Genomic DNA, 23,723 nt, shown 5'->3' with positions numbered 1-23,723 from the left:
TTATTCATATAGTGTAACTACTACATAACAGTGATCTATGATGTCGTCCGTCACAATCCTGTATTGTGATACATTTTCTGCTTTTCTTCACTAAAAAAACTAAAGGATAAGTTAAGAAACAGGCACCTGCACATGTCTACATACGTTAGACTGAGGCTACTATAAAATCCATAAAATAGATCGAGTGAATCAGAGCAGGAAATTAGATATTTATATAAACATTTAGCTGAAGTCAGGTCTATTTAATGTACGACTATATTATAAACTGTTTTATTTGGACTCCTAGATTAGACTGCATATTGTAATTCTTTATCAGATGTTCCAGTAAATCTGTTCAATCCAGAATAGAATACAATCCTGCTCCTCAAATATTAAAGAGCTTGCGGCACTGTATTAACCCTGGCTTTATGAAATATGGAACATTAGAGAGAAGTCTCATCTCTCAGAGAACCAGAGTTACTATGTGTCCAGATCAGTCAGCAGAGGCCAAAGGGAAGATGCAGGCAATGACATGGTTGGCTGGCTAAGTTTGAACTCATTTTCTGTGTCAACTCTTCTCTTGATTCAAGTGTTGTTTCTGACACAGCCACACAGAACAGTCACAGATAGAGTTGTGAAAAGAAAGAGCACTTTATTTGTTGTATGTACTGTGTTTTAGTGTCGGTTCAACCAAATGACAGCAGATAGTTTACCTCGAAGGATATCAACTACACAAATGGTCTTGGTTTTTTCTCCTGTGAGGTTCTGATCTGATCTGAGATTTCTGCTGCAATCCAGTTCAATAGAGGTGAATAGAACTTTCTTTGAAAAATACCGTTTGAAAAGGGTCCATTCCCATAGTGTGAAGTGGCAGCAGCCTTCAATGATGCAGATGTCTCAAAGCCTTGGCATACAAACTGATGTTTTTTTTGTTTAATGTGGATGAACTGACCCGTTAACAAAAAAATAAAAGTCAGGTCTAGAAAACACACTATGCACAGAAATTATAGAAAGTTTTACACAAGGAGAAAGTGGCGGGAGTCTATAGTGGAAGAGCAGTTTAACACTGCAGATAACTGAGTCAGCATCAGGGAAACTACACTGTTTGGGGCAACAATGGAGACTGACCACAGGCAAAACCAAATCCAGCATCTGTTATTGTCCAATGTGTTTGCCAACATGGATCTTCTCTGTGGACACGGGGGAGTAAAGCTCATCCTGGTGCTGATGTCTCACATCCAAAGATCAAAGGTTCGCTTTATTCCAGCTCTACGAGCAGATCGCCTTCTCCCACTGTCTCCCCTGGCTTACAGTGGACGCTTTTAACCTGGAAACGCAGCAGGACACACAAACATTAAGGCTGCCGTTTGTTCATGTGCTATTTTAGTTATAGTAGTAGAAAAATCTAGTTGTAACTGTCAGAATTGTATACTATTACCTTTGCTTGTTTGACAGCAGTCAAACTGTTCTGCATCTTCATGGCTTCAATCACACAGATCTCCTGACCTTCTGCAACCTACACACACACAAATGACAAGAAAGGATATATCCTAGTTAAATATTCAGGGGAATCCCAGAATGAAAATCACTAGTGCTGTTTTAAAACAATTAAAATATTTAGTCACGATTAATCGCATTTATGTCATAGTTAATTCAAAATGATTCACAATAAATCGCAAACTGCTGAGAAACAGACTGAAAAGAAAACCTTCATATTTAATGAGGTGAGAGAAACGAGTGTGTGAACACATCCCATTAGCTCCCAACACCACACGGTAACACTGCTTCAACAGCCCTCACTTGTTGGGAGGCTGTCATGAGACCGTTAAGAGCAGATGACCTTATTTCACATTTGGCTTTGTGTAGAACTGGTGACTGAGGCTCAGTGTTAATTAATCACAATTAATCGCACATTTTTATCTATTCTAAATGTCCCTTTTTTCCATAATTTATTTATTTATTTGAATGCTCTTATCAACATGGAAAAGTGGATTGGCTTGCTTTATGCAAATTTTTTATTTTATTGAAAAAAAAAAACATTGCCAAACAGGGCGGTACAAAATAAAATTAAAAAGTGCACATTTCAGGTAAACAAGGAATCTGCCTATAGTCCAGTTAAACCATGGCTTAATAATTTCTTTTTTTAAAGTTTGCTGTGAACATAACAGTCAGGCCTCTTATTTCAGAAAATAATGAACCGTAACAGTTAGGTTACCAATAAAAGGTAAGCCTACTTCTTCTTTGCTTTCAGCCAGCTACTCAAACAGACAAGCAACAAAATTACAAACAAACAAAATCGACAGGCAAGTGTCGGCCTACTTTGAAACAAATTAAACACAGAACTGTGTAGGGCTATTTGAGTCCTCCCCATATTTGTGGGAAATGTATGAAATAAGAAGTACCCTATTTTGAAATAAATAAAAACATATAGCTGCAGCCTAATAGCTTAAAAATATATATTTTAGTTGGCGAAATATTAAAACAAAAAGCGAGAGCAGGTCAGACTGGAGGCGGACACAGATACTGAAGCTCGGTAAAAAACAACTGCAGCTTCTGCTCTGAGCAGCTGAGACCAGAGACACTCTGTGTTTTCACTGTTTCCATAGTTAAGAACAGTCAGTCAGTCACTGAGAGGCTGCTCCAAGTAAACGAGCTCTGATCTCACTGTTTCTCTCTGAGCGAGTGAGCGGGGCGGAGCACCCGGACTGGTGCACTATCTGGGAGAGCGCACGCGCACGCACACGCACACTCCTGGTACTTCATGACAGCCTGATACGATAATGTTTTTAAAATGATTGTGACTTAGTCCACCACCAACATTTTCATAAGCTGGAGAGTTGGCAGCTCTGCGTTAGTCTTGCAAGGAAAAAATTGACGTTAAAATGGGTTTGCGTTAAAGTCATTTATAACGCGTTTAACTGACAGCACTAAAAATCACACATGCTGGCGTGAGACATTCTGAGGGAGCGATGTTTGAAGTCTGAAGTTTTGAAAAGAGGGATATTCATATGTGAAACTATGGCAGGCCAAATATAATTTTCATTGAATTCTACTAATACCATTACAAATAATGATTATAATGATGATATTAATATGTTGTATTTTAACCATAATCTTTTTGCCAAAATCAGGTAAAATAGACATTATGTGAATATTTTGGCCACGATGAGAATCTTGTGACAGCCTTACAATTATTGAAAGCACACACTCTCTTACCTGCAGTGATACATTTTTGTAATAAATTGACCTTCATCAGGCAAAATATGAGGTGTACGCAAGAGTTTTCACTAGTGTCTGGTCCACGTTTTTAAAAAACCTACTGTTAACACAGACTGCTGAGTAAAAGTTAGTGTAGGTCTAATATATTAGGATGTGTTACCGTATCTCCAGGCTTGACAGACACAGCCACTATTGTTCCTGGCATCGGTGAACGTAGGATACTGCTGGTGTCTTCTGGAACTTTCTCTGGCATGAACGAGTTCAGCTCTGCTGCCAACTTGGACAGAACGCGCAACTGAAACTTCACAGAGAAACACAATATGATTAACACAGGACGGCCCGATGAGACCAAAACCTGATCAAATAAAGAGCATAGATATGGTCTTACACCAGGAGAAGTGTTGCATGTGTGAAAATAAGTTGTTCAATGTGAAGACTAATAAAGGTTCTCATGTGTTGTCACTTGATTTCACTGTTGTTTGGATCTGAATAATAAGTTTGAAAATACAAATTCTAAATATTTATTAATCAGTTACGGGATGGAATCTATGCTAGTGGGAACACCTTGTTAAAGTCCTATACGACAAATTGTGATTTGGTAATACGGGCTACACAAATACAATTTGATTGATTGATTGAACAAAGATGGATGGTCTTGCCCGGGTGCATGCAGTAAATAAATATGGACTATATGGAATAAGCTGAACAGATACTTAGTTTAATGTTATTTTGAAATTCAGTTCCATTTTAAAAATACAATTATATATACAAATTACTTTAGAATTTGTGGAATTTATGGAATTACTGAATGATAAAAAGCAAACTTGTTTTAATATAGTCGTCACAATAGCTGTATGGCAACATTCTGCTCATCACAAGATAATCTGTGTGACTGTGTGCATGTAAGGTAACATACCGATGTGCCCAGGTACTGCAGGACAATCCTTCCTGAGGCATCTCTGGACAGACACTAAAACACAAGACAAAATATGATCTGCACTACATCAGTAGTCATGACCACGGATCTTTGAGGCAAACAAAGAGTGAGTGTGTGTGTTACCTGGAGCATTCTGTGTGTACCGTTGATGGTGATTGGAAGCAGTGGGGAGGCCAGGTTCCACTCTCCAATCACTTCCACCATTCCTCCATCCACCTCTACCTGCATGACACATTATTTTGTACTTTAGTGTCCTTATAGTCATAAGAGACCATCAGAGTCACTTTGTTAGCTACTGATGTGTTTCATTTGTTCATGGATGCACATTAAATACTCACAGTATAAACATTTCCGGATTTGGTCAACTCCATAGCATGGAGTCCCTCCCCCAGCTCCACACACAGCTCCCAGTGGTTACATTCCACAGGGGTGGAGGACACCCTGCAAAACACATAGTTCACTTAAAATTCATCAGAGCCAAAGCATCTGAGCTCGTTCTTCCTCTAGAGACCCATCCACTTGATTTATACCACATAGATGGCTCATCATCACATCGTCATCACTTTCCAACGGCGTGTAGAAAAATAACAGTAAGCTTTCCAGTAAGTTCACCTCAAGTCACCCAGGACCTTCTGTGAACGGAGCTGAGCAGTGATGTAGAGCGCCGCTGCCGAGGCTAGCAGCTCCCTGCGCTTATCCACCTCCAGCTGGTGACCCTTGAAGCCATCAGGATAGACCTCCGGCAGGAAGTTAGTGCTTATGTCCCCAGAGATAAATTTAGGATGGGTTATAATTTCCCGCAGGAGAGGAATGTTGTGGGTCACACCTGGAGAAGCAATACAAAACCACAACAACAAAACATTGGTCGATTTCAAAAGGAGACTATAAGTCTTAGCGAATGTTGATTATAAAGATTTGTTGGTGTACCTCTGATAACATAGTTATCCAGAGCATCCTCCATCTTGGCAAGAGCTTCAGCTCTCGTAGCTCCATAAGTAACCAACTACAAACAGATACCACAGGAAATTGTTACAGAGCCATGAACCCTTCTGCAGCAGCAGCAGTATGCATCCCGCTTTCTTGTTGTGACAACCTGTTTCTAATATATGAAACACAACATTTCCAAATCAAGCTATCACTACTTCACAGACCTTAGAGATCATGGGATCATAGTAGATGCTGATGTCACTGCCCTCCTGGATACCACTGTCTACACGGACCTGACAGGACGAGGGACAGAAAAGACAGTGTTAATATTGCCAGGACAGGTGCTCGTCTCTCATGAACATTTGAGTGGATTTTGTCTGAAGAGATACTTTTTCTTAAATGATCTTCCCTAATGCAGCTCTACTTGGTTATAAAAGATTGGGATACTTGTATGTGACAAATATCTCAGATTATCAAAACTTACATTGCTGAGGTTGAGTGGCTCTTGGTATTGGGACAAGCGTCCGATGGAAGGCAGACCAAAAGACTTGTAAGGATCCTACCAGAGCAAAGCACAGTAAAACAGACGGATTAATGGAAAATACAGTCTCTGGAGTTCGCCTTTCATACATCAACAACGCAGCGTGAGATTCTCTGCTCAGATGTGTTCACAACAACACAAAGATCTCAGCCTTCGAAAGGATGGTGCAGCAGCCAGAGGCAGGAGGGGATGTGGTAATTCCACTGCAGAGATACCATGTTTATGTTTAAAGCACATCAACACCGGTGCCGGCGCTTGTCAGCAAAGCTCTAGACACCTTTGTCAGTGTACGTTTCTATGTGAATTGTTGTACATTGTTTTCAGTTTTTTTTGTTTTGTGTCCGTCGCATATTAGAAACGTCATCAACATGCCCAACCGCTCTCTGTGAATCCTGCCGAAGATCTCCTGCTTTTTCCTCAAACAAGCTCACATGGACATTATCCAGAGTTCTTACTAGGGGACTGGCAGGAGAAACTCTCAAGAAAGTCCAAAAGCTCTCACTAAGGCATTTGCATTCTTACATACAGTCCCTCTGGAGAATGTGAAGAGATTATCCAGAGTTAAGTGAATGTCTAACAGCAGCTTTAAGGAAATATATGCAGCAGGATGTACTCTGGAAAAAATATACACACACCTCGGCATAGACACGACTCTCAACAGCCCAGCCCTTTATTGGGATGTCTTCCTGTTTGTGCTGCAGCTGGTATCCTTTGGCAACCCTGATCATCTGTTCCACCAGGTCCAGGCCAGTAATGCACTCTGTGATTGGATGTTCCACCTGGGGTCAGATGTTAAAAACAGAAGATACTGGTTTCTGTTAGCAAAATAGCAGTGTGCTTCTTCATCAGCAGGTTTGCTCAGTTTTCATTAAGATGGTTATCTATAGGTGTAGTCAAACTCCATGCACTGATGATGACTGAACTATGGTTGAAAGCTCTGATAAACACCTGTATGTAGATTTAAGATTATTTTCCTCACCACAGCTGTGAAAAAAAAAAATGCTTCAATTGCTCTTTACGTATATTTTATATAACCTGTTGTTAAATTTCTTGTAGTAGACAGCTGGGCCATCACTGCTCTTAGATTTGCTCAGTAGCAGCAATAGCACAAACAACATCAACTAGAAATATCAATCAGTAGAATGCATACCTCCACCAAGGCCCCACAGTGACCTGATGGAACCATATTTAAATTGATTAGATCCAGATTTTTTGTTGGATATGCACCAAATTTCCCTAAACCTCATCCCGCTAACAATCTAAAAAACAAACAAAATTCAGACAAACACATTAAACATAATATTCTTGGTGAAGGTATATAAGAGATTAAAATGACAAAACAAACAATATGGTTCTCTCCCTTGGGCTGGATGGAGCCTAATTTAAAGGAGAATATATCACAAATATAGTTCAAATGTATACACACACAAACACAGGGAGACACACAACCCTTACTGACCTGTAGTCTTGTGTTCATCTCCAGGAAGAAAAAGTTCTTCTTAGAATCGACCAGGAACTCCACAGTGCCAGCAGACGAGTACTGCACAGCCTTGGCCAGCTGCACTGCCTGCTCACCCATCGCTCGCCGTGTCACTGGGTCCAGGAAAGTGCTGGTAGGTAAGACAGCACCAGACAGACTCAGTTGTGTAAATGGAGTCTACAAGCTAACTATCGATTAACAACAAAACCATTTATATTTTCTAAAATACATACATAAACTTATCTTTAACCCCATATCTTTAGTGTTGATTATTGTGCAGGCTGCTAAGATATTCACAGTAGACTTGCTGAGCACTTTATTAGGAACTCAGTATACCTGATTATTCATGAAATTGTTGACTGGAATCCAACCACTGACAGTCTGGTTGGTGGAAAACGTGCTCTACCTTGTGAGCCACAGCCAAATGAGACGGACAGACAACCCAAACTCATGATGTCACAGAGACATTAGGACATCCAGCATCTCTGACAACAATACGAGTCTAACGTGCTGGATATGCTGTTCAAGAAAGGTACAATGTTTCACAGTTTGGCTATAACTAAGCTCCTGAAGAACATGAGAGCTGTATGTTGTATATATGATATCTATTTAAACCTCTGGTCTACATTTCCACCTCATCAGTTGTCAGTTGCTGCTATAAATTAAGAATTTCTACAGGTCTTTTGAAAAAAGACCATTTACCCTTGTTGATTTCAAACAAACAGCTGTCAAAAGAGGACAGTGTGTTTCACTAACCTGGGAGCCTCCTCCACCACTTTCTGGTTTCTCCTCTGAATGGAGCACTCCCTCTCATTCAGCCACAGAGCGTTACCATGTTTATCAGCCAGCACCTGTAACAAGCACACAATGTTTGCTAGCTCTTCCTTAATAAGAACACAACTCGACAATTTGTTTAGTCATTTTTGTCACCATAGCTCAAGAACTAATGAGTTAGGGTTAGGGTTACCATTGGTATTCATGTCCTGATCACATTCTCATAGTTTACATGAAAATAAAAATTAAGGCTATTTTATAACTTTTCACACAATCTAGTATTTATTCCGTTTTATTCTGGTCTACACTTAATTTTTTCAAGTTCAAGTTTTTTTCTCAGACAGAGAACAAGAAAAAAGAACTGACATTCAGTTTGTAAAATAATCTTTATTAACAATGAATCTATTACTGAGCATTCAAATGGCCGACTGAGTCCCCTCTCACACTGTCTTTGCTCATTATATGACATTAGATCACTGTGTGCATGTGTCCTATACCTGTATCTCTATATGTCTGGGATTGTCTATGTACTTCTCAATGAGCAACCTGTCGTCTCCGAAGCTGGATGCTGCTTCCTGGGATGAGAACCGGAAACCTTCCCTGCAAAAAAGTGCACAGATACATGCACACACAAATTGCAGCAGTTATAAATACTGCAGAAACAAGCATCGGTCTGTCTAGTGGTCTGTAGAAAAATCTAAGCAGTAGGAGGAGATAGTGAGACCGAAATTCAGGAGGATGAAGTAGCTTTAAGTTAAAATCTAAAGACTTTTAATAGTAATTGTATTTTGAAGCATGTGTAGTAAAACCTTAAGAATACTAAAGGAAGACTAGAAGTAACCAGTTACATTAGCTGTAATAAAAATACAGTGACTTCACTAAGAATTCTGACCACTTCACGTTTATGCACACTTTACTGTGAAGTAGATTTTATGTTAAAAGGATCAAATCAGGCTACACTGAAAACCCACAGTAACAAAGTGAAAACATGTTCTTAGAATTTTACTGTGGCCATTTTGCTACAAAATGTGGAAGACAAGTGCATCCTGCTTTCTTTATTATTGCCTGAGATGTGTCCAGATTTTGGCAAATTATTATTATATATATCAATAAATGTATGTGTCACATCATAACAGTGGATTTGAAGTATGTAAAGAAAGAAATACAGAATTTAAGCAATTTTATGTCGATTTATGTGAAACATGAATAATATCAAGCATTATTTTTAGAATATTGGATAAGCACATGTGATACCTCAGCACAGACGCTGAGTAGCTTCCTCTGAACTCTATCTGATGGAGCCTAAACAAAAGGTAATCTAAGCTTATATATTCTGAACTCGGGGCTCAGCTAAGTGGCAATCTCTCATCTCCAGCTCGTTCACACATCGGCTGCTAGACATAATGAATCCAAGACCATATGACAGCCATACTTAAAACACGACACTGACTTAGTGTTAGATGTTACTCAGAGATTTAGATTATAATAATAAAATCATAGATTTGTTTTAGTGTTATAAAAGTTACTAACACTATCTTAATCAATGCTTATTTAAGTCTATGTATCCTTTTTATTTTGATAAAAGTAATTTAAGTAGTAGACATTGTTAGTGTTGAAATAGAATAACTTTCGTATCTTTTGTTTAAGCTGTGATTCATGATGGTTGTACATTTTCTTGATGGATGTTTTAAAAAATTGATTATTCGGTAATATATAGAGAGGGTGTGGCAGGAACAGAGGAATACAATACCTTGTCTCCTCATCATTCCAAGATATCCTCATTCCTTTCCCTCCTCCTCCTGCAGATGCTTTGATCATCACTGGGTAGCCTAGCAACAACAAAAGAATAAAGCAACACTGATTTTAAGATTGCCCCTCAACTTTCGGAATATAGTTTCATACAATTGGTATCATCGTTGCGCCTAGAAATAGAGCTTGTTTGACTGCTTACATTAAAATAAACCACAAACATCATAACGGTTGATTCCACAGGGTTTAGTACAGTTCTGAGAAAGCATGTAACAGATTAAAATGTTTCCTCTAGGATTTTATTATTTTTGCATCGTGGGCAGGAGAGCCAGTCCCCAATCACTTTGGTTGGACTCTTCTCTTCCTTTGCCAAGAAGAGTATTCTCATTCCAACCATAATCAGCCAGAATCTTACTACCAATGAAGATTTATTAAAGATTAATTGATTAAAAAGCTAAGGGAAAGGCAACCAAATCAGCATGGATCAATTCACACACAGTAACACATATTGTAAACTTTCAGTGTGTAGACAAGTGATGACTTACCAATTTCCTGTGAAATCTTGACAGCTTCCGCTGCAGTCTGAGGGGGGGCAGAGAGGAGTTACTGAATTGACAACTGGCCATAATCTGCCTTTTCCATGCTTCACCTGTAGATCCACTTATATTAACTATGAACATGAGTGACCAACTGCCATGCACTGCCAACTTCAACTATATGTTGAGCCTGGTAGAGGATGTGACTGGCATGTGAACACATACCATCAATAAGACTTGTCTTGACAGTTAAGAATCTTTATTTAAGTCTCTTTGCATTGTCATTTTTGATTGGATCACTACAGTTGTTTTTAGGACACAATTAGTCAATATTGTGTTATTGCTCATTCTAGTGTTCATACACAATCATACTGATTTAATAATATATTCATCTTTCATACATGCAATGCAGTGTATGTGTGCTCATACCTTGACAACTCCATCAAATCCTGGGATGGTGCTGACATTAGCAGCCTTAGCAATTAGCTTGCTCTCAATTTTATCCCCCATTGCCTGGATAGCATGGGTGTCTGGACCAATGAATGCCACGCCCTCTGCCTCCTGGTGAAAAGACAAGGATTTGAACGGTGTGTTTGTATCTAGTACTTCTCTCATTATAGAGATTCAACAAAATACTGGGGTTATTGTCCATGTGGTGGTAACTACTATTGTAACAGCCAGTCAGATTTAAGCATGGTCATTCACTTATTTTCTTTCAGAGAGTGAGAAGAAATGTTGAATTATGCCAAAAAAGGAATATTTACTTTAATTTTTTCATTCAATAATAAAGTACTACTGAAACCTTACAGGAGGTGTGGTTATATAAATGCCAACTAGAATATTTAAGTTATTTTAGAAACAAAAAGCTTTCTGCTGCCTTTTGTGGTAGACCTTGATTTGAGATTATTTCCTCATCGCTAGGTCAAGAATAAGCTTAACTGATCTTAAGCTTTCAAGAAAAAGTAAGTGAACCTGGTCCCTCTCCTCAACATTCTGTATGTTCACACAAAGAATGTTTTTTGGATATGTCTGCTTATATAGTAGATGAAGTCACTATGGATGTGTTTCATGGGAGTATGGCTGGTCATAATTGGTCATTAGGTACTTCAGTATTCATGTTGTTTTTTCAACATTTCACTTAAATTTGTTGATGACTAAAATACATCTGAACAAATCAGGAATAAATGCAATTTCCTAACTTAAAAAAACACAATTCAAACATGTATAATACTCATCATAGCAAACTGCATGTGTTGAGAGAGAGCTGATGTCTGGCCGATTCAACTCACCAGTCGCTTTGCAAACTCTTTGTTTTCAGAGAGAAACCCATAACCAGGATGAACCTGCATGGAGAAAGGAATTCAAACATTGAATTAAAAAAGTGTTTCTTTCTAACACACAGCTGTAGTTTATAAATTATAGATTATGTAACCAGATATATTGTAGATATGAAATGTAGCAAAACATTTGTCCCCAGCAGCAGCTCACTAGATAAATGAATGGTACTCCTATGGAGGAATCGTAGCAGTTCACACATGATTACTAACTGTATATTTACTGAATCTCTTGACGAAGCTGTGTACTGACATGTTCACTGTTCAGATGAGCTACCATATGAACATGTGTATTAAGTACACAGAATGTCCTGCATGCCCTCTGCAACAGTCACATGACATAGATAACAGCTAAATATATGCTTACAGCTTGTGCTCCAGTCGCTCTGATGGCCTCCATGATCGCATCCATGTTCAGGTAGCTCTTATTGGTGGGGGCCGGGCCAACACACACTGCCTCATCAGCCATCTTGGTATGGACCTAGATACACACATACATACATGATGTTAAGTCCTGTCATCTCAGCAGTACAAATTGAGATACAGACTTTACACACACCACTTAAAAAAATACTTTGAATACAAACTTTTGATTGATAGATTGAGTGAGACATGTGCAGACTTGGGCCTTTTAGTGTTGGAAAAAGCCAACATAGTGAACATTTAGAGGACTGTCGCTGTGTCGCAGCTGCCAACCTATTCCAAAAGGGTTTGTAAGAAACTTTCATTTTCAAACCTTTAGAAATTTAAGGGAAAGGTTGAAAAATACCGGATTCCCCCTATATGCTGCACTGAATTTATGTCACACATATCGATATTTCTTGTTCCCCCGTTTTCCCCCGATTGCAGTTGAAGAATCAAACCAGCCAACATGAGTTGTCCAATTCGGCTTTGTTGGGTTATCCACTCTCTAATTCAGCACTTTTTCTATCACAAACCATTGACCCACTGGCTGTGCAGCAGACATTTAGGATCCTTCAGTATACAGACAGCTTCAACTTCTGGGCCAAAGCCACCTGCAAGGATCTTTGGAATTCAATTTAACAGTGGATTAAGTTTATGACTCACTGCACTTGAGTCTACATCACTGTGGACAGCTACAGTCTTGATGCCCATCTTCTTACACGTCTTGATCACCTGATGGAAAAACACAACATTAAAACCGCTTCACTCTACCTTCAACACTAGTTACAGCTCTGAGTTGTTTTGATGGGTACTGGTGGCAATGTGTTGTCAGTGGAGAAAGTAGCAGAGACGGCTCCTGCATCTGAGGTGATCTGAGATGAGGCTTCAGTGAATGTGTTTTAATGTCTTTAACAGGATCAGCTGGGTTTAATTTACATATACTTGTGTTCACTTACTCTGCAAGCAATCTCTCCTCTGTTGGCGATGAGGATCTTATCAAAGGTCTGTGGAGGAAAACATATTGCCACAGTTTAACATTGACACAAGGACTTTCTTGCCAACACCCCTGTTTCGATGAGAACAATAACAAACACACAATTTTATATCCTACCGACTCATTTCATAATGACAACTTCATGCATAATTGCCTTACAAAGATAATATTCAGAAATGTTTTTTTTAGTTTACACAGCAGATTGAATACATCATCGGCTACAGACAAATAGGAAGCAGGAGGAGAAAAGAACTATGGCTTACCTTTTCACTGGTGTTGTACACGGTGGAATATTGAGTCTTACTGTGCAATGTACAACATCTTGACTGGAATGAGCCATACTGCAAAACACATACACATACACAGTATTAGACTACAACATTATTTCCCTCATGCATTATCATGTAGCATTAGGGTTGCTCTGAGTAGTATGTGTAAATTTAATCAATTCCATTTTGGACTCGCCTCATAAATTCCTATTTTCACATCTTTCATAAACCAAACGATGATGTAAAATGAGCAACTTTATTTGTTTTATTGTACACCATACCAAATAGCCGATAGAGCAAAGGTCATTTACACAGTATGTGATGACCCTCAATTAACATGAAGCCAGAAGTGATAATTGGCTAACTTTTTTTGAGAAAACCTGGTCTTGTTATGAGAGACGGCATTCATCCCACTTGGGATGGAGCAGCTCTCTTATCTAGGAATATTACTAAGTCTATAACATGACAACCCATAGTTGGGTCCAGGAAGCAGAGCTGCAGTGCTAAACACTTCTCTGCGCTCCCTCTGGATCAGTCACAAAACCCCATAGAGATTGTGTCTGTCCACCGTCCGATTAAATTATTGAAATTAAACAATAACAGAGCGAGAACTCCACACAATAATCTAATTCAAATAAAAACAACCTCTGAAACAACACAGGGAACTAAAACTTTTAAATGTGGTCTTTTAAACATTAGATCACTGTCATCAAAAGCTATTTTAGTTAATGAAATAGTCTCCGATTACAACATAGATTTATTATCCCTCACTGAGACATGGCTGCATCCTGATGAATATGTCAGTCTAAATGAATCTACTTCCCCCAGTCATATAAATTCACATGTTCCCAGAGAATTTGGACGAGGAGTTGGTGTTGCTGCTATTTTTAACTCCAGTCTATCAATTAACCCTAAACCTAAACTCAGCTACAAATCATTTGAATGTCTGGTTCTTAGTCTTCCACGCCAATCCAGGAAACACCAACAGCCAATCATATTTGCTGTAGTTTACCGTGCTCCCAGGGCTTATACTGAATTTTTAACTGAATTCCCTGAGTTTTTATCTAACTTAGTCCTAAAGACCAATAAAATTATTATTGTTGGTGACTTTAATATACATGTTGACAATAAGAAAGATTGCCGTAGCGTAGCATTTAGTTCAATACTAGACTCAATTGGTTTCAGTCAGTATGTACACCAACCTACTCATTGTGGTAACCACACACTTGACCTTATATTATCGTACGGTGTCGGAATTGAACATTTAACAGTACTTCCGCGCAATCCAGCTCTATCAGACCATAATTTAATAACCTTCGATTTTTCAATAACTGAATATATGCCAATAATATCAGAAACGGCTGAGAATCCTACCAATTACTTAGACAGCTTCTCTCTGATCACCTGTGATCAGTTTACCAAATTAATCTCAGGTTCTTAACCAACAACCTGTATCTTAGATCCCATTCCTACAAAATTACTGAAAGAAATTCTGCCCCTAATTGATAGTTTGTTACTTAATACAATCAATCTGTCATTATCATCAGGTTATGTACCACAGTCTTTTAAAATAGCAGTAATCAAACCCCTTCTCAAAAAAACCACTCTAGACCCAGAGGTTTTAGCCAATGACAGATCAATATCTAATCTCCCCTTCATGTCTAAAATCTTAGAAAAAGTGGTAGCCAATCAGCTGTGTGAGTTTCTCCGGGAAAATAATATATATGAAAACTTTCAGTCGGGGTTTAGAGCCAATCACAGTACAGAGACAGCCTAGGCAAAAGTCACTAATGACCTTTTAATAGCCTCAGATCAGGGACTTGTGTCTGTCCTCGTTCTGTTAGATCTCAGTGCAGCATTCGACACAATTGACCATCAAATTCTATTACAAAGACTCAAACAGTTAATTAACATTAATGGAACCGCCCTTAACTGGTTTCAATCATACTTTTTTACGTTTAAATCGCTCCCAATTCGTGCAAATTAATGATGAGTCATCTGTGCACACCAAAGTAAACCATGGTGTTCCCGAGGGCTCTGTGCTCAGCCCAATTTTATTCTCATATATATGCTTCCACTAGGAAACATTATCAGGACACACTCTGTAAATTTCCACTGATATGCGGATGACACCCAGTTATACTTATCAATAAAACCTGAACAAAGTAATCAATTAACTAAACTTCGAGCATGTCTCAAGGACATAAAAACCTGGACCTGACCCGCAATTTTCTCTTATTAAACTCAGATAAAACAAAGGTTATAATACTTGGCCCTAAACACCTTAGAGATACATTATCTAATGATATAGCTGCGATAGACGACATTGCCCTTTCTTACAATGAACAGTCAGGAACTTGGGAGTGATCTTTGATCCTGATTTGTCCTTTAATTGTCACTTAAAACTAATTTCTAGGACCACCTTTTTCCACTTGCGTTTTTTTCTCAAAAATCAGACAACTCCTTTATCAAAAAGATGCAGAAAAACTAGTCCATGCTTTTGTTACAGCCAGACTGGAGTATTGTTATTCATTATTATCAGGCTCGAGCAGTAAGTTGTTAAAGACTCTGCAGCTTGTCCAAAATGACGCAGCACGTGTCCTGATGAGAACCAAGAGAAGAGAGCACATTTTTCCTGTATTAGCATCGCTACACTGGCTTCCGGTTAAATCAAGAATAGAATTAAAAATTCTCCTCCTCACCTTCAAGGCCCTTAATAATATGGCACCATTTTACCTTAAAGAGCTGTTAGTACCCTATCAACCCACTAGAACACTCCGCTCCCAGAATTTAGGCCTACTTGTCGTCCCTAAGTCTTTAAAAGTAGAGTAGGAGCCAGAGCTTTTAGCCATCAAGCTCCTCTGCTGTGGAATAAACTACCACTTTCAGTTCGGGAGGCAGACACCATCTGTTCGTTTAAGAGTAGGCTCAAAACCTTCCTTTTTGATAAAGCTTATAGTTAGAGCTAATTAGTGCGGCAGAACGTTACTTGTTCTATTTTATGACACATGACACACGGAGCTTCTTTTTCCAGCTTCTCCTTCCTCTTCTCCATCCCTATCCCCCTTTCCCGGGAATCCCTTTGCTTTATCACCCACAGATCCAGGGCCACTGTGGCCGCACCATGGATTGCGGTTTGTTGATCGCACACAGGGGGTCGCGGTGGTGGATCCAGTGTGGCGGATTCTGTGTCGTGTGGGCTGATCGTGATGGTGGTGGCGGACCCTGTGTGGGGGATTCTGTGTCGTGTGGGCTGATCGTGGTGGTGGTGGCGGACCCTGTGTCGCGTTGGCATCGGGTACGGGCATTGGACCAGGACCGCGGCGGTGGCTCGTGGTGGGTGGTGGTGGACGGTGACTGAGGACTGGAGTGGCGTTCTGGTCTGGATGGTGGATCGTGGTCCTGCTGGTTGCTGACCAATGACTGTGATTGCAACGGGACTGCTTGGCATGTCATGTTGGGGTTGTCCTTCGGGATGCTTACCCTCATCAAATGCTGCTAGAGACTTTAATCTTTAATCTTGAAGACTTTAATCTTGATGATGTTTTCCTGCACGTGGCATCTATTGCACTTCTGTCCGTCCTGGGAGAGGGATCCCTCACATGTGGCTCTCTCTGAGGTTTCTACGTATTTTTACCCTGTTAAAAGGGTTTTTAGTAGTTTTTCCTTACTCTTGCTGAGGGTTAAGGACAGAGGATGTCACACCCTGTTAAAGCCCTATGAGATGAATTGTAATTTGTGAATATGGGCTATACAAATACAATTTGATTGATTGATTGATTGAAGTGCTCCCCTCCCTTGGTATTTCCTCAATCTTCTACTCAATATGTGTTCATATAATTAATTTCATTAATCCAATTTTGCCATGGGACACTTAGGATTCTTCAAGTTTTGCAATATGTCTTGCAGCCGTGTTAAGACTAGGGTTGCAGAGGGGCAAATTTTTCTGGAAACTTTCCATGGGAATATTCAGCTCGGGAATTTCGAAAAAAAGATAAATATACGCAAACTAAACGCTGAGCAATAAAAACATAATTCAAAACTCTATTTTAAAGATGTATGGAATGCAGCACACGCTGCAAGTTGAATTTAAACCCTGCACTGTGCATTTCTCCATCACATGCACAGATAATTCCCAGCATCCTGCAAGCTACAGCAGGGCTATTGAGGCCTGCTATAGTGTGCACTTTTAACATAAATTGTTATCTGAAAGTCTAATTTTATGATGTCTCTGAGTGTCATGTAATATCTGTGTACTATTTCATATTTAACAGATTTGCCCTTGCTTTTCTTTTCTTTCACATTTGATATATTATGACCTCACACAGGCCCGGCCCGAGGCATAAGCGATACAAGCGGGCGCTTGGGGCCTCCTGACCGCCAGGGGGCCCCCTATCGGAAAAAAAAATTATAATTAAAAATAATTTAAAATAATAATAATATTAAATAACTTAAACAAGTGACCTGATTGAATGAAATAAAGAATACATCTATACAAGAAAATTCTGATTTTACGATCAATATATCTGCCAGCGTTCAAGTCATGCATATCAACTGCGTGCTCAATCTGCTGACAGATAATTCGCGGTCATAGACAGACACTGCATAATACTCAAGGTTAAGTTGGAAGGGACATATATAAGCATGTCATCTAAAAGGACGTATCTCTCTGGTGCCCAAAAACGGAAAAAGAAAAGGACAGAAGATGAGAAAAAAGAGCAAGATAAAGGTATGATTGCATGATTATTTAAAATATGTTTTGAACTCATTTGAGGGAGGAGCAGCTCAAGCTATCATAGGAGTTAGCTAGCTAGCTAGCGAGTTAATGTCATCTTATATTTGACATCACATGAGCTATATTCATCAACAGTGTATGTATCTCATTAATATACACTTATATAGGTGTATATGACAACGATATTGGCAGTGTTTAGGATGTTCAATCAAACATGTACTGCTAGCTCTTGCCAGGCTTAATCTAACGTTAGCTCGCTGACTGAGGTGGACATTAGCACTAGTAGCTAGCTACATGAAAACAGTACTGTTTTATAAATGTGACATAGTGGTCAGTCTGACAGTGACTAAGTGCAGAGTCTTAGTCCGTGAGATATCGGTTTATATTGGAGGAAACAGCCAAAGGTGAACTTAACCTTCTAGGTGTAAGGGATGCAAGCTAGCATTGCTGTGCTTGTGCACGTTAGTAAAAGTGACATCTCAGCCAAAGATGGAGCACAATGTGCGCTCTGCTCTAAGATCTTTGTTGAGAGATGGCCTATTGGTCTTTATGAGAAAACACCATGTTGAAGTGAGGAGACGTCTGTGATAAAAATATACTTATATTGTATTAATATTATATTTAGGATGTTAAGTGTTCACCACACTGCAATTAGGCTGTGCCTTATTTTGCCTCACTAGAATAGGAATGGTTAGGTGTGGAATTGTTTGTTGATGAGTGTAAGTAATGATGGCAAAATAAACTCATTTTTCATAAACTCACTATCAACTATGCACTTTTGCAATGTTATTTTTTCAGGAACACTGTTGAAGTATTTTGGAGCACAACCAACTGTACCCGCCCCCGATGTGTCATCAAGTGTCAGTGCCTCCACAGCTGATGATACAGCAGGTGAGGTTTTTCTTGATGGCAAATGGCTACATAGTCTTTTAATATGACATGACACATTTAAAAAAAAATAATTAAATTTTTTTTATTTGTTGATTTATTTATTTTATCTTTGCAGGTTCACCCCCAGCAGACTTACAGTCACCTGAAAGTGAGGAAGAACTTTTACCCATTGAGGAACAGTTACCAGCATTGACAGTCACTGATACACCGACTTCAACCTCTGCCGGCATAACAGGTCAGTTAATCTAACAGTTTTTGTTTTATGTTGCCTTACCTAACTGTGAAATATCTTGTGTTATGTTATGATTCTATTTTTGTATCTAATGTCCCTACAGGTCCTTCTACAGCATCCACTGCAATGGATGTCCCATCCACTCCCTCAACAAGCACCAGCTATCAAGGTGGATCAACAGCTCCTCCAATTGACCCAGCTGAATGGTCAGCATTCCTGTCTGACTCAGAAAGGACTGATCTGGTAAGAAGAGGGCCAGTGCAAATTAGTGACACCTTCACCTTCCCCAAAAAATCTAATGGTCGAAGCTTTCATTACCATTATACATGTAGACAATTAGTTAATGGGGTTTAAAAGGTTAATTGAATACTGAGTCACTTTCATTATTTAATCTATGTATCTATGTAACGTTCTATTTTTTATTATATTCATGCTTGTCTATTTTGGTTTTATTTTGTAATTGGAAATTGCTAACTTAATACGCATTTGCACAGTTGCAAATTATTTATTTAATATGTTTGTGATCATTTGTTTGGAATACAGAGGCACTATCATTATTTATTTTTTATTTTTTAATGTTATTTTTGATAATACTAATGTTTGTGTATTTTGATTTCAGTTTAAGATTGCACATTTACAAATCTGTTGAAAGATCTGTTTATTAAACTGATACTTTTAAAAAAAATACAAATGCTGTTGTATTTAATTATTTTACAATTTAACTTCAGTAAACCACACTTGATGCTTTACTTTGAATATGAAAGTTTAAAATAAATCTGTGATCTAAGTGCCCTCTAAGGTTAAAAGGTGACTGTTTTGGTGTAAATAACGACTATAATAATACAGGGGTCTATCAAGGGACAAAAGTCTAGAATATTTTTTGCATGAGAGCAACTGAATGAGCCTTCCAGGCCCAAGAGGTCAAGGGGCACTGAAGCCCAAGCCTAAGTCACCATCTCAATAAGTCAAAAAGCAAAATGCTATGAATATGCTTAAATTTAGGTATTTCCCTTCTCCAGCTGGCCATATAAAAAATACAGGAAATCACATCTACGTAATTCAGTATTAATACAATTGATAATGTCAATTAATTCATTGTCAAATCATTGTAGTGTGACATTTTTGTCAATAATCGTCGAGCGCAAATGACTCCGCTAGGTGGGAAGGGGGGCCCCAATATCAAATTCTGCTTAGGGCCCCCGAAAGGCTTGGGCCGGCCCTGACCTCACATTATCATAATTTTGCCTGATCTGTTACATCACAGCCCACTATCCTTGAAGTTCCGTCCAATATAATGTCTCATTAGTAAAGGAAAGTTATTCTAGCCTTCTGATTAAACACAAAATACGTAATATAAAATAATTTTACATGGGTCCACATTCTGCTGACTTTGATTGATCCCATTCTGAGTTAGAAAATGTAACCACATTCATAACTTCAATTTAAACAGTGTGGAGCTTTAACACAGCTCATCCATACTTTAATCAGACTACAGCTGCTGTATTGTGTACAGTTACTACTACAGTCAGTTTCATTCAACTCATAACTAATCATTTTACAAACCATGTTAGATTTTCTTGACTAAACCAGGTATTCTCTGTCTTTTAATGATTCCTATATGGGAGCAGATATAGGATAGATATCAGCAGATCCGTGGCACTTTCTTTAGGCATGTAGTTACAAATGTGTATCACAGAGAGCATGAATTGGACAACATAAGGAATTCTACTACTTAATTTTCATAAGAAACTTAACTAAATGGAAACTAAAGGCCTCCTGGACCAGCATGCAAATTAAAACTCAACATATGTAAAAGGGCCCACACTGAGTCTAGCTTTGCCAGAAGTTTCTTCCAGTTAAAAAGTCACCAGTACTGCTCGTCGCCATCTTTAAAAGGGCCAGCATGCAAAATCAATGTGTCTCAAAGGCATACGCCAGTCAACTGATACTGTCTGTATAGATGTATGTTGCTGCTGCTTTATTGGAATATTCTGAGGAATGTTGAATGAAGTTTGTCAATAAAGTTGAAGTGAAGAAATGGGAGGGGTTGACGCCTCTGTCTCTCGAGCACTCTGGTCGCAACCTGTCTTCTGCTGTTTTTCACCATTCTGCTCCACAAGAAGTAGATGTTTTTTCATAAGGCAAATATTCCTGACATGAAAACCAAACTTCAATTGTGAACATGATGTGGAGGTGCTGTAAAGAAGTCAGACTGGGCATGACATGAAATCACGGCAACTAAGAAGCTTTGCCCCCTTACATGACAAATGCAAGGACTATCTTATATTGTGCTATTGTGTTGTTCTTACAAAGTATCACAAACAGGTGGTCACAAGGTTACAGTAAGTAACAGGATAAAATACATTTGCGAATGACCAACTGTATTTAGTGAATTTAACTTGGGCCTTGTCCTTGTGATGAAGTGATGGCCAATAGGTCAGTAAACATACCTTACACAACCTCTAGAACCTTTAATATCCCCGTCTGAAGGGCAACCTGTCTCCGTCTACCTGCCTGTCTCGGTCTGTCTGTCTCTGCCTGTCTCTGTCTGTCTGTCGGTCTGTCTGTCAGCGATAACGTCGAAGTAACACCTGCCCTCCTCTGACCGCCTCTCGCTAACTTGTCTTCTCTGTGTCCCAGCGTCTCATGTGAGGGCGCTCGGTCTCAGTGCTCAGGGTCCCGCTAACAACCTCCAGAACCCTGCGGTGCTCGTCGTGAGGAGGTGATAAGTTGCTGACGCTAATGTCGCTCACTCTTTTTATTGTCGTTGTGCAGCCTGGACGAGCTGGACTCACCTTTACGGCGAAAAGCAGCCTACTGAGAGACGGAGAGAGGCTGTGCGCCGCCATGTTGCCCCCACTGTGACGGTCAAACACTGCAACGTCATGACGTCAGAGCTTTACAGCGACCAGAGTGGTACAGAGACAAAGGCGTCAACCCATCACATTTTTTCACTTCAACTTTATTGACAAACTTCATTCAATTTTCCATAGAATATTCCAATAAATCAATAAATAAAGTACACTCTCCAACGCTTTATGTAACAATATAACTTCAAGATACAATGTGATGTAATACAATTATGACTGTAAAGAATAGATCCACATTTTACTAGGCTATCTTAAACCTGATATGATTTATTCGTCATAATTCTGTGAAACATTCTTAACACATTTGACTGTCATCCACAAATCAAGTGAAGCTCTGAAGTTCCAGTGTCTCTCTTCTTGTGTCCCTACACTGTGTCTCTACTGACAGACACAAACATAGACTTTTGTAGTTTAAGTCTGTAAAGATGGGGAATGCCCTCTAAATAACTCAGCAGCTTCTATAAGTTTCACCTATACCTTGGACCTTGAGGAAAATTGTTGGCCGCTGGGAGGATGGCCTTCAAACAAAACTTGAATGTCCATTCAGTACAAATTTGGTCACAAATCTGAATCAATACAACAATCAGAGAGGCGGTGGTCTAGTGGCAGAAACTTGGACTATGGGCAGAGAAGGTCTCTGGTTCGTCTCTGGTTCGACTCCACGGAGAGACAACAAAAGACGAATCTGGATTGATCTGTCCAAAAATCCAAAAGACTCCCTACCCTGTCTAGTGCCCCTGAGCAAGGCACCTTACTCCCCCAACATCTGCTCCCCGAGCGCCGTACATGGTCGCTCACTGCTCTGTGTGTCCTGCACCACATGGGTCAAAAGCAGAAGTTAAATTTCCCTACCTGCATGAGTGTGCCTTTGCATGTCTGTGCATGTGTTTGGGACTAATAAATGGATCTTAATCGATCAGCGAAGTTCTCTATGATGCCCTTTGTCATCAGTTCAGTTGCTGACAGCTATGTTTCTTTTCATTTTGTCTGAATAAAACTGTGAAATATTTATTCTTAACCGCAGTCCATCAATCAATCAATCAAATTGGATTTGTATAGCCCATACTCACAAATCACAATTCGTCTCACAGGGCTTTAACATGGTGTGACATCCTCTGTCCCTAACCCTCAGCAAGAGTAAGGAAAAACAAACAAAAAAAACTTTTAACAGGTAAAAATACGTAGAAACCTCAGAGAGAACCACATGTGGGAAATCCCTCTCTCAGGACGGACAGAAGTGCAATAGATGTCCAGTGTAGGAAAACATCATCAAGATTCAAGTTTATAGCAGTATTGATATACACCACATACAGAACACATACACATCCCACCTCCCTGTTTCAGTTCGCACAGAGATAGTGAGTCTGACATACACCACGTACATAACACATACACATATTGACATATTCGCACACATTCCTTATACCTTTTACTCCACTGTTGCTGCATAGTAAACGCTTTATATGACACATCCCAGCTCCCTGATTCAGTTCGCACAGAGATAGTGAGTAGACCTTGGCCCACAATATCTCCCAGACAGCACACTAACGCAGCTGCACTGATACAGCAACATTATCACCTCTGGTAAAAAAGGACAAAGGAGTGCACGTACGACATCTTCATCACGCGACATTCCAAGAGGATGAGGCACTGTCCCGTCTAGATGCAGCAGCCTCCATCTAGTTTTGACCAATCCAAGAAGAACCCCTGTCACGCCCAATATATCAATATATAATCTATGTGCGCACTCTGTTTAAGCGTCTTTTTTCATGTGTAGCCTTCTGCATAGAACTAGAGACCCATGCATGTTCAATTGCTGGACACCGCGTTTTCCTGACCTGTGACCTCTGA

General features: G+C 39.4%; 1 protein-coding gene across 1 annotated transcript; it reads right to left on the bottom strand.

The window, feature by feature from the left end:
• Positions 1 to 606: 606 nt before the first annotated feature.
• On the bottom strand, positions 607 to 21,880 carry pcca (propionyl-CoA carboxylase subunit alpha). Its single transcript, XM_062400810.1, has 23 exons — positions 21,798 to 21,880; positions 13,139 to 13,216; positions 12,838 to 12,885; positions 12,545 to 12,613; positions 11,844 to 11,957; positions 11,432 to 11,485; positions 10,572 to 10,703; positions 10,152 to 10,188; positions 9,608 to 9,686; positions 8,355 to 8,457; positions 7,840 to 7,934; positions 7,063 to 7,213; positions 6,239 to 6,382; positions 5,547 to 5,621; positions 5,287 to 5,355; positions 5,063 to 5,138; positions 4,748 to 4,961; positions 4,474 to 4,576; positions 4,259 to 4,357; positions 4,115 to 4,168; positions 3,359 to 3,499; positions 1,418 to 1,495; positions 607 to 1,306 (listed from the first exon to the last, which is right to left on the bottom strand). Exons 1-23 carry the CDS (start codon positions 21,849 to 21,851, stop codon positions 1,238 to 1,240), a joined length of 2,136 nt encoding a protein of 711 aa, XP_062256794.1. The 5' UTR covers positions 21,852 to 21,880; the 3' UTR covers positions 607 to 1,237.
• Between the last annotated feature and the right edge of the window lie 1,843 nt (positions 21,881 to 23,723).

The sequence above is a fragment of the Platichthys flesus genome, chromosome 12 (assembly GCF_949316205.1).
Source record: "Platichthys flesus chromosome 12, fPlaFle2.1, whole genome shotgun sequence".
NCBI lineage: Eukaryota > Metazoa > Chordata > Actinopteri > Pleuronectiformes > Pleuronectidae > Platichthys > Platichthys flesus.
This window is presented reverse-complemented; position numbering and strand designations above follow the sequence as displayed.